The sequence below is a fragment of the Lutjanus erythropterus genome, chromosome 15 (assembly GCF_056507025.1).
Source record: "Lutjanus erythropterus isolate fLutEry1 chromosome 15, fLutEry1.hap2, whole genome shotgun sequence".
Classification (NCBI taxonomy): Eukaryota; Metazoa; Chordata; class Actinopteri; order Lutjaniformes; family Lutjanidae; genus Lutjanus; species Lutjanus erythropterus.
The window spans coordinates 10,549,508-10,563,482 of NC_139331.1; the positions used below are offsets into that span (position 1 = coordinate 10,549,508).

The 13,975-nt window shown below is 42.8% G+C and overlaps 1 protein-coding gene across 2 annotated transcripts in view; it reads left to right on the plus strand.

Annotated features, from left to right (window-relative positions):
* The window catches only part of flrt2 (fibronectin leucine rich transmembrane protein 2), a 61,371-nt gene extending 47,907 nt beyond the window's left edge, over positions 1–13,464 (plus strand). The window contains exons 1-2 of one of the 2 annotated variants that reach the window (XM_084737734.1): positions 4,684–5,234; positions 7,758–13,464. In XM_084737734.1, coding sequence (XP_084593860.1) covers positions 8,203–10,182 — 1,980 coding nt within the window. In that variant the 5' untranslated portion in view covers positions 4,684–5,234; positions 7,758–8,202 and the 3' untranslated portion in view covers positions 10,183–13,464. Of the gene's footprint in view, positions 1–4,683; positions 5,235–7,757 lie in introns of those variants that run through there. The other variant, XM_084737735.1, reaches the window with a different exon arrangement.
* The last annotated feature ends 511 nt before the right edge of the window (positions 13,465–13,975 follow it).

The following is a 13,975-nucleotide window of genomic DNA, read 5'->3' on the forward strand; positions in this document are numbered from 1 at the left end:
TCATGCAGGGAGAAATGTGATAAGCTAATGATGTCTCCAGGGACTAGAATGAATATAACCAAGGGATAAACATATCTGCATATCTGAGTGGACTGTTTTTCTTCCCTCTACCCTCCTTTAACACCGTTCAGGGCCTGAACAGGAGCAGATGGACAGAGCAGGCTTTGATGTGCTCTGGGGTCATGTGTATCTGCAGTTTTATCAAGGTACACAAGCGTGCAGAGTAAATACGCCACACCAAAACTCTGGGAACGTCTCTGGGTAAGGCAGAGAAGGGGAATTTCCACTTTGAGATTCAAGGGGGGGGTGTACACTGAAATATTTCTCTGCATTTCTGCAACATATGCACTCTTAGAAATAAGGGTTCCAAAAGGGTTCTTCCTGTAGGGCTCAGGTTCTACCCAGCACCATTTGCTTTTGCAGAGATCCTTTTTGAAGAAGGAGTTTGTCAAAGGTTCTTTGTAAGGTTAAGTGTTCCTTTTAGAATCCTCGTATAGCCATTTTTAGATGAAAGAGTTCTTAAAGGATTTTTGAAAATCAATCTTTCATCAAGGTCTCTTTAAGGGTTTTTTGTACCATAATATTAGAGGGTTCTAGAAGGGTTCTAGGTTCTAGGTAAAACCCTTGGGACATTGAAAGACTCTCTGGAGAACCCTCTCAGTGTGCTCTATGATAAAACCCTTGAAATATAAAAAGTTTCTCCGTAGAACCTTCTTGGTGGGTTTTAGATAAAACCCTTGAAATATAAAAAGTTCTTTGTAGAACCCCTGAGTGTGTTCTAGATAAAACCTTCAGAAAGGATTTTTTTCACAGATTCCCCTGGGTAAGTTCTAGGTGGAACGTCCTTGGTGGGTTCTAAATAAAACCCTTGGAATATAAAAAGTTCTTTGTAGAACCCCCTGAGTGTGTTCTAGATAAAACCCTCAGACTAGAAAAAAAAGTTTTCATAGATTCCCCCGGGTAGGTTCTAGATAAAACCCTTGGAATATAAAAAGGCTCAGTGTAGAACTCTCTGGATGTGTTCTTGACAAAACCCATGGAATATAAAAAAGTTTTTGGTAGAGCCCCCTGGTGGGTTTTTGTTGGTACCATTAGAAGTTGGAAAGGTTGTCTGCAGAACCTCCGCAGAAGATTCTGGCTGGAACCATTACACCATAGAGGGGCTCTCTGTAAAACCTCTCATAGGGGGTTCTGGGAGGAACCTTTCACAGATAGTTCTAGATATAACCCTTTATCTTGGGCTCTTGGTAGAAGTCTCTGAAAGCGTTCCAAGTGAAGCCTTTCTAAGGGTTCTGACAGGAATAAAAATGGTTTTCTTATGGGGACAAACTGAAGAATCTTTTTACGGTTCTAGTTAGCAGCTTTATTTCTAATAGTGTTGCATATTCTTACCAAACTGAAGAGCAGGGCTACAGAAGAAGCACAATCTTGATGTTTCAATGTTTTCAGTCAGAGAAGCTTCACATCTTCCCAATTAAGCTGATTTACATTGCAAACACTATGTTCAGCCTGTTTTACATCTAACTCAGTTATTTTGCATGACAACAGTGAACAAATTCAAATTAACATACTGGATAATGGCTCGACCATATTTGCGTATAGCCCTCCTTTCGCCCATTTAAGTGTCTGTCATTTTATCCCCATTTGCGTGCCTGAAAAGAGACATTCCATAATGCTGCAGCGACCAGGAACAGAGCGCACCACTGCAAAAACATGTCCATCAAGGAGAAAATAAAAATAGGCTGTTTCCTCTAAATTCACTCAATCAATAATTCATGCCGTGCACAGAAGCTTGATTTATGAAGGAATTAAATGTTGTGGACTGGGCCTAGCAACAGCCGTCCATCTCAGGGACGTGGCAGCCGAAATTAAACATGAAAGGCAAACACTGAGAACAACCAAATCATCTCACGGAGAGCTGACGTATTTAGAGGACTTGAATGGCACATCCACTGGACCGCCGGGTCGGACAGACTAACGCTGGTGACTTAAACGGGAGCCACATAATTTGTTTGGAAAATTTTCCTGACTTATATATGTAGAAGTGGGTCACCAGAGGCCAAAGAGCGACATTAATAGTATTTGGCAACTGAAGGCAGAGATGAAAGGCAAATGTGCACCTGCTGACCTGTGGGGATCTTGTGACTGCTGTGTGCCTTTCTGACCCCGACTCTGACTATAAACTAACATGGAAAACACAGGAACATGACAGTTTTACTATTGTTTCAGCCTTACCTTTGTCAGTAATTTATATTTCCTGCGTAAGGAAGTATAAATTGTAATGATACTGTGGCTATTGTACATATTTTTACATTTTCCAGAACAGTGTAACATTTTTTGAAAACAACTTTGATGCTTCAAGCCTCTGTGTGGGCATTTATCATGGCAAAGACGATAACCTGCTTTGAACGCTGGCGTATTAATTCCCCCCCCCCCTTTCAACATGCCAAGATCATGTTGAATATAAGTTGTCGGTTCTTTTATATAAGGGGCCGACCTTTTTTTCAAGGGCGATATACCACCAATTATTACTCAACATGGAAAAAGATAACTGATGCTTGTAACTGATACAAATTTGCAGTAAAAATGAAACTTTTAGTGTCAAAATTTAAAATAACCAGTGGAGGAATGTAATCAAGTACCAAGTCAAATTTTGAGGTACTTGTACTACTTGATTATTTCCATTTTATGCTACTTTATACTTCTAATATACTACATTTTGTGAGACAAATATTGTACTCTTTACTTAATTGTACAAATGCTGAATATCGGATGCTATAATTGCCCAGGCTGTTAATTGGTCAACCCCTATTTTACAACATTAAACAACTGGGAGGAATTTATGTGTTGGTAAGTTACCTAGAAAGGCAGAACAAGCAAGCTAATGGAAGCTAAGTTAGTTTTGTAATGTTGTAATGTCATATGACATTGACAGTTGCTAACACAAATTAACATCCTCGTACAACAATGAAAATAGTTAATAATATAGTAAAAAATAGTATTCAATATAGTAATATAGTAATAATTACATAAAAATGTTTTTAAAATTTGGTAATTTTGACCAAGTAAACCTACACAATTCAAAAACAAACACCAAAGAGAGATCAACCTCTGAGCACTAAAGGGCAACTATGGCCACAAGTGACAATATTAGCATAATGGTAAATTATATAGCAACAGGCTATCTAGCCTATTTTAAGTTAGCACAAGTACACAAACACAAGTACATTAGCTAACATTAGCCACCCTAAGCTATGGTCATTCTCAGCAATTAAGAATGAAATAACAAAACCTCAGAGTGAAGTGAACTGTGAAAAGGTGTTTTGTTTTGTTTTTTAATTGCTTATCGGATCAACTTTTCATTTTTGAGACTAAGGTTGTGTTATTCCCTCTTTCAAAAATTAATTAGTCTGATTTTAATTTTGCTTCAACTTTAAAAGTCAATCTAGTGAATTTATGTTTAAATATTTTTAAAGGACCAGTGTGTAGGATTTAGTGTCATCTAGCAGTGTGCTGGCAGAACCTATAGCTACGAAACTTGGGAAAAAAGTGATTATACGCGAATAAAAACATACTTAGGAATTTTATAGTCCCTTTCTGTCATATAAATCCCTGTAAAACTTTTTCTAAGGTTAGCCACTCTAAGCTAATGGTCAGAGCAAAACCCCAGTGTGAAGTGAATTGGAAGAGTGTGCTTTTTGTTTATTTGTTTTGTTTTGTTTTGTTTTTGTTGTATGAGTTCAACTTTTCATTTGTAAGACTGAGGCTGTGTTCAAAAATGTCATACTCTCACTTGAATTTTGCTTCAGCTTTAAAAATTAATCTTGTATTTGGTGTGTGTGTTGAAATATTTTAATGGTAGGCTACTCTATATGGATACATGTGTGTTAAAGAATTAGTAAGTGCGTATTGAGATAATGAGAATCTACAACTAGATGAAGGAAAGTGTGTCTATGTCCGTGCACGCGGATGTGTGCACGTGAGCGCCTTGAAAGAGTGTGGGCAGAGCGGCAGCTCGTGCACTGCTGAATCAGTATTAGCACGAAGAAGAGATGTAGTCAGATGAAATTAGTTTGGCTGTGTCTAAACGCTTCAAATCACTTGAAGAGGGTAGTACGGGAAGTCAAGATGAGACTGCGTTTCACTCGGGGGCTAATTATCCAGCTGTAATTAAAAAAAAAAAAAAAGAGTCTGAAAATAACTGGGGCCAGTGCAAAAACAAAATCGTACACAGGCCTACAAATATTACAAGAAAACTACAGATAATAAAGCTCATCAGGGACACTTTGTGACCTAAGCATATATTCACACACAGTATCTGACTGGAGGAGCATTAGACGACTCTGGCCTGTAGTGATTTTTCCTTGAGGATGTGACTTCGAGCCGAATTCCTGGATTTTGTGATTAAAATGCAAATGGAAGCTCAGAAGACGTCGTGGCGGGGTAAAGGTAGGCCGACCGGACAAATAGCATGTAGGAATGAAGTGTGTTGAGAGACAAACTATTTTCTGCAGCAGTGTGAGGGCAGCGGGGAGGATCTGTGGCTTAAAGCCATCACGGAGCTGCTGGAGGAGATGCATTCTTTATTCTGAGGAGGGAGGGAAGGAGGGAGGGAGGGGAGGAGGCACGGAGAGGAGGGGAGAGACAGAGAGGGAGAGAGTGAGAGAGGTGAGCAGAGCACACACGTCGCACTATCAATTGGATTCATCTAAGAAAACAACTCGCAGGGAGTCCGAGGCTCTGGAAAGGCAAGTTTTGATCCCCCCCCCCCCCCCCCACAGTAAAAGAGCGCGGCGGAGGGACGCAGCTGGCCGTCATGGCCCGTGGCGGAACAGGCGGTGGACACTTCGGCGAGTGCGTCCTCACCGTTCGGGCAGAGTGTGGAAGGGGAGAAAAAGCGGGCTCTGCTGCTGCTGCCGCCGCTGCTGCGGTCACCCTGCCTGTTTCTCCGGTCCTCCTCATGCGCTGCAGACGGGGTTGAGTTGACGCGGAGGAGCTCCGGGCTTTGAAAGCCGCTGGAAAACACGCAAAAAAAAGTGGTGGACAGCAGCGCGGACGGACCCATGCAGGGAAATATGCTGTTCCAGACACTCACCGGGTTCACCCTGCTGATCTCGCACCAGCTTTACCGAGCGGAGCTTTACGCACGGACCGCATGAAGGACGGAGGCTCGGAGAAAAGGAGAAAAGTTGAACGCGGTAGCGGGGTTTGTAATGGATAAAGGCTCGCCAAAGGTACAGTGGCTGTTTCTTACTACCACGGGACATAGTTGGAAGGAAATGTAGGCCTAAGTTGAATATTAATTGGATACTTTTCAAATTCAATTCTGAATTAACCTTACCTTACCCAAGCCCCTGTAAAAAATAGCTCCAGAAATATGTTTCCACCTCTGGATCTCACAGCCCCGAGCATCCTTCAAGAAAATTTAGTCATAAACTGACGTTAATTCACCAATTCCCACTGACTTTTTAAAGATTAATTAAAATCGTTGGCCAATTTCTCTGTAGGTTAATTAGATGTTTCATCGAGTTGAAGACTGCCGCACTACAAAGCGCACCGCTCCACATTTTTCACCCCGGAGAAAACCTGACTTTTTTTAAATTTTGGGTTGGAAAGGGGGGGCTTTCACTCTCAATGCACTGCACGGTTTTCAATTCCCCCCTTTGAAATAATTCATTCAAATGAACACCGCTCACCGGGCAAGCCTTTGAAGTCTACCTTGATCCGCCTCTTATCGCCTCTTAAATACCCTATCCGTTTTAAACTTTTAATTGCGTTTCTGTCGCTAAATCCAGTTCTAATCGGATTGTCCTGGCCGCATATCACAGCGTTCATCTGGCGGTGAGAAACTGTGTGCTCCGTCGGCTGGAAATTAAATAAAAAAAAAGGGGCAGGAAAGGAAAAGAAAAAAGTCTTTCTATCACTTTCCCCCCTTGATCTACCCGCGCAGCATTTCTCACGTTTGGTGTTGTTAAGTAAAGACCAACTTGGCATCATTTTTTTCTTTTTTAAGGTTATTTGGTTTCTTGGTGACATTTTATTTATGCAGCTATAATAATCTTGATGCTGCTGCCTTCTGCTGTTGATTCTGCTGCTGTGGCAGCACATTTTATCGCCTGGTGTGGTTGCTTATGCCCCCCAAAGCTTATTTGATTAAATTTAGCTCTTTCAATTTAGAAAAGTAGATCACAGATGTGTGTCAGAGGATTGTTTCTCCATCTCTGCCACAGAGAGAGCCCATGCAGGCTCCCATCTCGTCAACAAAACAACGCAGGGACTTGAAAGAAGCTGGGCTATAAAGGCAAATACATGCATTATTTTTTATTGTCATTTTTAATTTCACAAATATTTCCTTTCTTTACAAAATATTGTCCCCTGTCAAGGCTGTCAGACATAAGTAATGTGAAATTTAGTTTAAAAAACTGCTAAAACACCAAGAATGCTGGTTATTTTCTGAAATATGTGGCTACTCCCCTGCAGGACACCTCAATCCATGCTCATTTCACAGTTATTTCCTTTCTTTACAAAATACGGTTCCCTCTAATGGCTGCCAGACACAAATACTGTGACATTTGGTTTAAAAAATTAGCTAAAACGTCAAGAATTCTGGTTGTTTTCTGAATTATGTGGCTACTTCCCTGCAGGACACCTTAATCTACGCTCATGGTCGTTCCTGTGTTTAACATTCAACCCATCGTTCCCATTATTGTGTGTCATCCAACATCAACTCAGGGTGGAGCTTCAGTTAAGCTGAAAGCTGCCGATGACAACCAGTATCTTTCAATCATGAGGGGGGAAGAGGCAAAAAAAAAAAATGTTTGATGGCTCATAAAACTTGGAATAATGGATCTTGGGGTCTACTGTAATCCAATGGCCTTGTGCTTTACTACAAGCCTCTCCATGCTGAAAAATAGCCTGTATCGATCATTCATTGCAGGTGAAGGGACTAAATTATTTTCCAATCCCATTTCATGTGACAGCTCGTGTATGTCCCTCTAGCGAGAGGAGGAGTTGATATGCAGGGTCTCTATTCCTCGACTGCCTCTCCTTTGTTTTCTAATCCCACTCTCCATGGCCTTAAATCTCAAGTTTGGTGGTGTGTTCGAGCCTACGTTTAATAACGAGCTCCTCCTTCCTGAGGCCACCGGCAAAACAATTTCCCCTGTTTACTGTAAGCACTTGTGTGTTTACTCGTGTACCTATGCCCACAGTCTGCTGAAGCAGACAGAAAAAAAGACAGTTGTTTTCTGGTCCGTACTTTTTTCCAGGAAATATACTGTGCATCCATGGTGGCACACAAAGAGATGATGGCTTTATTAGCCTTATCTGTATTTAGCCTGTTTTCCATTAAGCAGCATTGATGTTGCTCAGAACCTCAGTGAATCCATGAGTGTGTGTCCTTGCAGTGCTCTATTCCCTCCTTTGATAGAGCGGAAGGGATAAAAGCCTTCTTTATGTCTGTGAAACCGGATGTGCAAGAGCTGTTCTGAATATTTATCAGATGGTTTGACTCCTTTTTTTTTAATAGCCACCGCATAATTTGACATCAGGAGTGAATGATATGTTTTGTGGCTCTGTCTTTCTGTTTGGGAGAAAGGGAAAGAGTGTGAGAGAAGGGAAGACAGTTGGAATGTGTGTGTGCATGTTTGTATGTCAAATAAAGAGACAGAGGAAGAGAGGGAAAAGAAAGGCCTCTTTTTCCAAGAACAGACCACCCCTAAATATACTAATCCAGTATATTCTTTGTTTTCCCACAGGTCTCTGGATCCAAATGTCACCCCCCTCGGACTCTGCCCCGGTTGGGGACCAACAGTGTGTGACGGACAGGCGAGTGGAGCCTGTGGTGGCTCTCTACTGCGTGGCTTCAAATTGGCCCTGGCTGAGCTCTGCATGGAGCAACGAGTGAAGAGTCCTGCTATGGTCTGATGTCTCAGCATGGATGGAGTCAGTCAGAGGACCGGCCACCACTAATGAGACCATCGCTCTTCAGCTGAGGACTAGCATTTACAGGATTACTCCCACGGTTTCCTGCTCGTTTGCCAGCTAACTGCATCATTACCAAACTCTAGGTGGACCTTTCGTGGGTCTTTTTTCTTTTTGGTGGATATATACGTCAATGCCTTTCTGATTTTCATATTTGTTTTATTCCTTCCCAGTTCTTTTTTATCATTGGTTTCTCTTTTCCTGTTTCGTTTTTCCACTATGGAGTTTCTTGCTGGACCCTGGAATAAAGATTGGGCTTCATTCTTGCAATTTTGGTTGACTGTCATCCTAAGCCTCCAAATGCAATTCAGCCCGGGTGCCTCTTGCCCGGAGGAGTGTCGTTGTGACAACCCGTTCGTGTACTGCAACGAACGCAGCCTGACATCAGTGCCTCTGGGGATACAGGAGGGCTACAAGGTCCTTTTCCTTCATAATAACCAGATAAACAATGCTGGCTTCCCTGTGGAACTTCACAACCTGGCTTCTGTGGAGACTGTGTATCTCTACGGGAACCAGCTGGATGAATTCCCCATCAATCTGCCCAAAAACACCAGGGTCCTGCATCTCCAGGAGAACAATATCCAAACGATCTCCAGGGCAGCTCTGGCCCAGCTGACTCAATTGGAGGAGCTGCACCTTGATGATAACTCCATCTCCACTGTGGGGGTGGAAGAAGGGGCCTTTAGGGAGGCAGTGAGCCTCAAACTCCTCTTCCTAACCAAGAACCACTTAAGCAGTGTTCCCATTGGCCTTCCTGAGGACCTAAAAGAGCTGCGGTTGGATGAGAACCGCATTGCTGTCATTGCAGAGGAGGCCTTTCAGAATGTGACACGCTTGCAGCGCCTCCTGCTGGACGGGAACCTGCTGACGGATGAGGGCATTGCACCAGGGACCTTCCAGGACCTAGTCAACCTCCGTGAGCTGGCCCTGGCCCGCAATTCACTCACCTTCCCCCCTCCCCTCCTACCCAGCCAGTCGCTGGTCAAACTCAGCCTACAAGAGAACCAGATTGACCAGATCCCTGTGGCAGCCTTTGCTGCCCTAAACAGGCTGGAAAAACTGGATATCTCCAGCAACCAGCTTCAGACGCTGACACAGGGTGTGTTCGATGGCCTGTCAAGCCTCAGGCATCTCATGGTGCGAAACAACCCCTGGCGTTGTGACTGTGCCGTGAAGTGGGTGGTGGTGTGGCTCAAGTCTTTGCCCTCTTCTATCAATGCCCGAGGGTTCACGTGCCTGAGTCCAGACAAGGTGCGTGGCATGGCAATCAGAGAGCTCACGCTGGATATTATAGAGTGCCCAGTGGATGCTGACCTGCCACTCTGGCCCACCCTGCGCTCCACACCCCCTCCCCCACCCACAACCACCCCTGTCACCACCATGATCTCCACCCTCATCACCACATCCATCCCTTACTACTTTGACTCACCTTCCCCTCCCTTACCCCCAATCCATAACCCCCCTGGTCCCTTGCCTCCTTATGAGGACCCCCTTCAGATCTCTTTCCATGTGGTGAACTCCACCAACATTGAGGTGAGCTGGGCTTCCTATTTCACTGTCACAGCCTACAAGGTCACTTGGGTCAAAAGGGGGCAAAGCCAAATAAACGAAGGAATGCGGGAGAGGACGGTGAGTGGGGACCGGCGGCACATTAGTCTCACCAACCTGGAGCCCCGGTCTGTGTATCGGATCTGCGTCCACGTGCTGGACACCCTTAACTCCTATAGGCCCGGAGAGGATACTATATGCTCTGAGGCCAGGACCAAGCCTGCCACATCTACCAAGCCTCCCGGTAGAGAGCAAGCTCCTCAGGAGAGCATCAACTCCACGCTGCTAATGGCTGGGATCATAGGTGGGGCGGTGCTTATCATCCTGGTGACGCTGCTCAGCCTGTTCTGCTGGCACATGCACAGGAAGAGCCGGTCATCTTCGACCAAGTGGAAATACAACCGGGGCAGGAGAAAAGATGACTACTGCGAGGCTGGGACCAAGAAGGATAACTCCATTCTGGAGATGACTGAGACCAGTTTCCAGATAGTGGCGCTGAACAATGAGCAGCTGCTCAAGGGAGATTTCCGCATTCAGCCCATCTACACGCCCAACGGGGGCATTGGATTTAGAGACTGTCACCTCAGTAACAACAGCATAGCCTACTGCAAGAGCAGCAACGTGCCCAGTACAGAGTTCTGCCACACGTGATGCAGCTGCAACTAGTACAGAGGCATTCACACATACACACACACACACACCAGAAACACTTAACAATACATGCATAAGTACACACACACATACACCATTTGTGTAGACAACAAAAAACATAAAATTCTAGTCAAATATAACTGTACTATATATATTTCCAAGTTCTGTCTACGATGTAATTTATACTGTGGATAATAATGTGGGATTCTCTGCTATCTTTTTTATTCTTAGAAAAAGAGATACAAGTGTTTCTTTTTTTATAACCAGCAGGGTTTTGAAAGTTGTTTTAATGGTCAGTACTGTACATGAACATGGATTTGTACAATCACGGCACCCTGGGTGTAGCTTCTGACGAACGCTGTCAGCCTTGGAAATGTAAGGGCGCTTAGAGGGCTGGGATCCTTTGCTAACCACAGAAGCAAAAATATGGCCTTTTTTGCGCTTTGAAACACTGCAAACCCTCCCCGGTACAACAGAACAGTAGTAAAGACAACACAGCACAGGGGAAATCCAAACACTGCTGATTAGAGCGCTGTGGAAATATAGCACTGGTTCACTGGTGGCGTGTTGTAAAAAAACAGAAATGAAGTGCACTTTCTTATTAATGGAAGCAAGGCAGGAAATGAGCAGAGGTGGTGATCGCATGTTGTGTGGGGAAGAATGTCATCGGTGCTGCGGAAAAGCCTGGAGTGAGATTTCCCAAAAGTGCCTTAACACTAAAAGCATCTTTGTTCTGTTGGTCGTGGAACAAAGGTGGGCTTAGTCAAGAGACACTTTTTGGAAAAAGGATGTGTCAATTTCAGCACATTTGTTTTTTTTTCTTGTTTTAGTGAAGATGTTCAATTATTAACATGAGTTTAAAAAGCAACAAAGCATTATTGTCACTTATGAGGTGCATGGATGTGCTGAGACTTACAGATCCGTTTTGAAGAAATTTCCTAATTTGTACTGCTTCTTTTTTCCCCTGTTTTTCCCTGTTTTGGCAAGTGAGGCCACAAGGGGGCAGTTTCCCCCAGCGTCGTGTGTGGGACAGAGGAACGGAGAGCAAGACAGACAGAAAGAAGGAGGAAAAAAAAGGCTTCATAGATCACTTTACCTCCTCCATTCCCCTGGAGTCCATTACCCAGACAACATTACTCATGCTCAAACAGAATTGTTTAGAGTATTATTGCTCATCGAGCTACTTAATGATGTGGAATCATTTAAAACTAACAGTGTTTTCTGTGTTTGGTGGCTAAATGATATGGATTTTCACAACTGTGGTCTATCATGTGGGGGGAAGGCCTCTGTTCCGCCCTCTGTGTGTGTGTATGTAATGAATTTCGAGAAAGCACACACACAAAGCGCTAATTACACACCCACTTATTTCAACCTCGTCCCAGCCTTCATTAGGCTCTTTGATAAATTAGGAAATTACAACAATAAGATTGCACTCCGCCCATGATCCTCACAATGTGCGGTTGTGACTGAGCAGCTCATCTTACGTCTCATCATTTATCCTTTTGTGTAGGTTTATGAGATTGTCAACTTCATTTATGGGTTGCATACCTGAACAATACACCTGCTCACTCCGCAACATTAGCCTCTGTGATGATGATTCTCACCCTCATTTTCTGTCTCGCTGTCTGTCCTCCCCCGTCTGTCTCGGCTACCTCTGATCCCTGCATGGGCTCAATTAAAACACTTTTCCTGCCCTTCAGCTCCTGGGCTGTGGTGGCGGCTCTTTGCAACGTGAGGTGCGAGTGCGAGGTCTTCATTATGCACTTCTTAAGAAGACTTTATTTGATTTGACAAGATTTTATTTTGAGGGGCCAAGCTTAAAGAATTCCCACCACCGACCCCTGCACCCACGCCCCCCTTTCCTCCCCTCTCCTCATAATCCTCGACCAAAAAAGGGAGAAAAATATGTAGACTTTATTTTCACTTGGCTGCGTGGAGCTCACGCTGGGAGAGAGTGTGTTAACTCTTTGTGAGGTGCACAGATACAGCTGCTCGGTAGAGAATCAACAAAAAGTAACCTGTACATGATCGGTAAAATGATTTTTAAGGGCTTGTACTTGAGTTATCAGAGGAAACTGTGATAGCATTCACCTCTGGATTCAGATCACAATCACATGAGTGACTACTTAAATTTCAAGTTATGCACAGACTTCTGAAGCCCTAATGTCTAAATTCTGTTCAAACAAGACAATGTTGTGTCATGTCATTTAGTGTCATTTTAGATTTTAAAATCATGTTTTGATTGGAGTTTTGTTTGGCATCATTTAAGAAAATAATGAAAAGACAAAATCTCTACTATCAAGAAAACATTTAAAACAATACTTGGACTTTTTGGGATATACGCTTCTTCACTTTCGTGCCAAGAGCTAGACCAGTTTTTCATTTCCACTCCACCTCCCGGTGCTCAGCCATTTTGTTTTTTGTTTTCTCACATAATTTGCATTGTCCTCAAACTTTATAATGGCACGGATCCATAAATTTTGTATGTTCGTCTGATCACCCAAGTTGCCAGATCGTATAAGAAACACAGGCTTTCAAGTACAGAACAGCAACTTGTGATTTAATAATCTGCTGATTATTTTCATGATTAATTTTTTAGCCTATAACATGTCAAAAAATTGTGAAAAATGCTCATCACATTTTCCCAGAGCCCAAAATCTTTAAAATGCTTCTTTTATCTAACCAGCAGTCTAAAACTCGTACTTACTTAACTTACTTGCTTGTTAGCAAGCTATTTTCTGCACCACGCAGATGGGCCAGCTAACTCAACTTTGGCTGTTGTCAAAATGTCAGGGCAGGATGGTCTTTCACCTAAAAAGTCTAAATACCCCCACAGAATAACTCCCATATGTTGAAACCTAAATGTTGGATATGTGTCTGTGTGGTATACATGAAGCCTCAAAACCAGTTTTGTCACTTTTACATCAATTTAGCAATGAAGACAAGGTAATTAGTGAGATTTAGAGATGCTTGCATGCAGACTTTCTGACCTTTGGACAGAGCCAGGCTACCTGCAGGCCTCCTGTCTTTATGTTAAGCTGGGCCAACTGGCTGCTGTCTGCAGCTTCATATTAGTGATGCACGATGTTGGAATTTTGCTGATATTTTCCAACTCATTTTGGCCACTTTCCAAACTTGCTATATGCACATATTTTTTTCCACCTAATTACAGACAATATAGTGAATCAAGATATTACTGTGCCTAAAATACAATGCTTTCCAAAAAGTACACATTTACTGTGCAAATAAGAAAACTACTGCTAACAGTTTAGTTTTTTTTTTTTTTTTTTTTTTTTTGCTGTTGCCTGTTTTTCTTTGTTCTTCACAAAATCATTGTAATTGGGTATGACAACGAAGATGGGCAATCAGATTTGTAGTGTTTAAGGAATGTAAATTGGCTCCTTCTCACATTACTGATGCTGAGCAATCATTACAAATTCCATTGCTACAGATATTTGTATCTATTTCGGACACCTTCACAGACATACTATCAGTCACACTGGCAGAAATGTTCATTTCAAACAGCAGTATTTAATTGTTTAGTTATTATATGTAACATGTTGCATTAAAATGTCTAAAAATGATAGACATGTTATATTACTGTTGAGTTGTGTATTTATGTAATCCCAAAAGTTTCGAACAATGTTCAAATGCAGAGAAATCCATCATTTATCCAAGGTAATGATGCCTTTCCTGTTAGCTATTACTATCTAGCTGCCATAACGTCTGAGAAAACAGGATATGTCAGAAGACTGAGTAAGGAAGTCGACATGAATAAAACTTTATTATTACC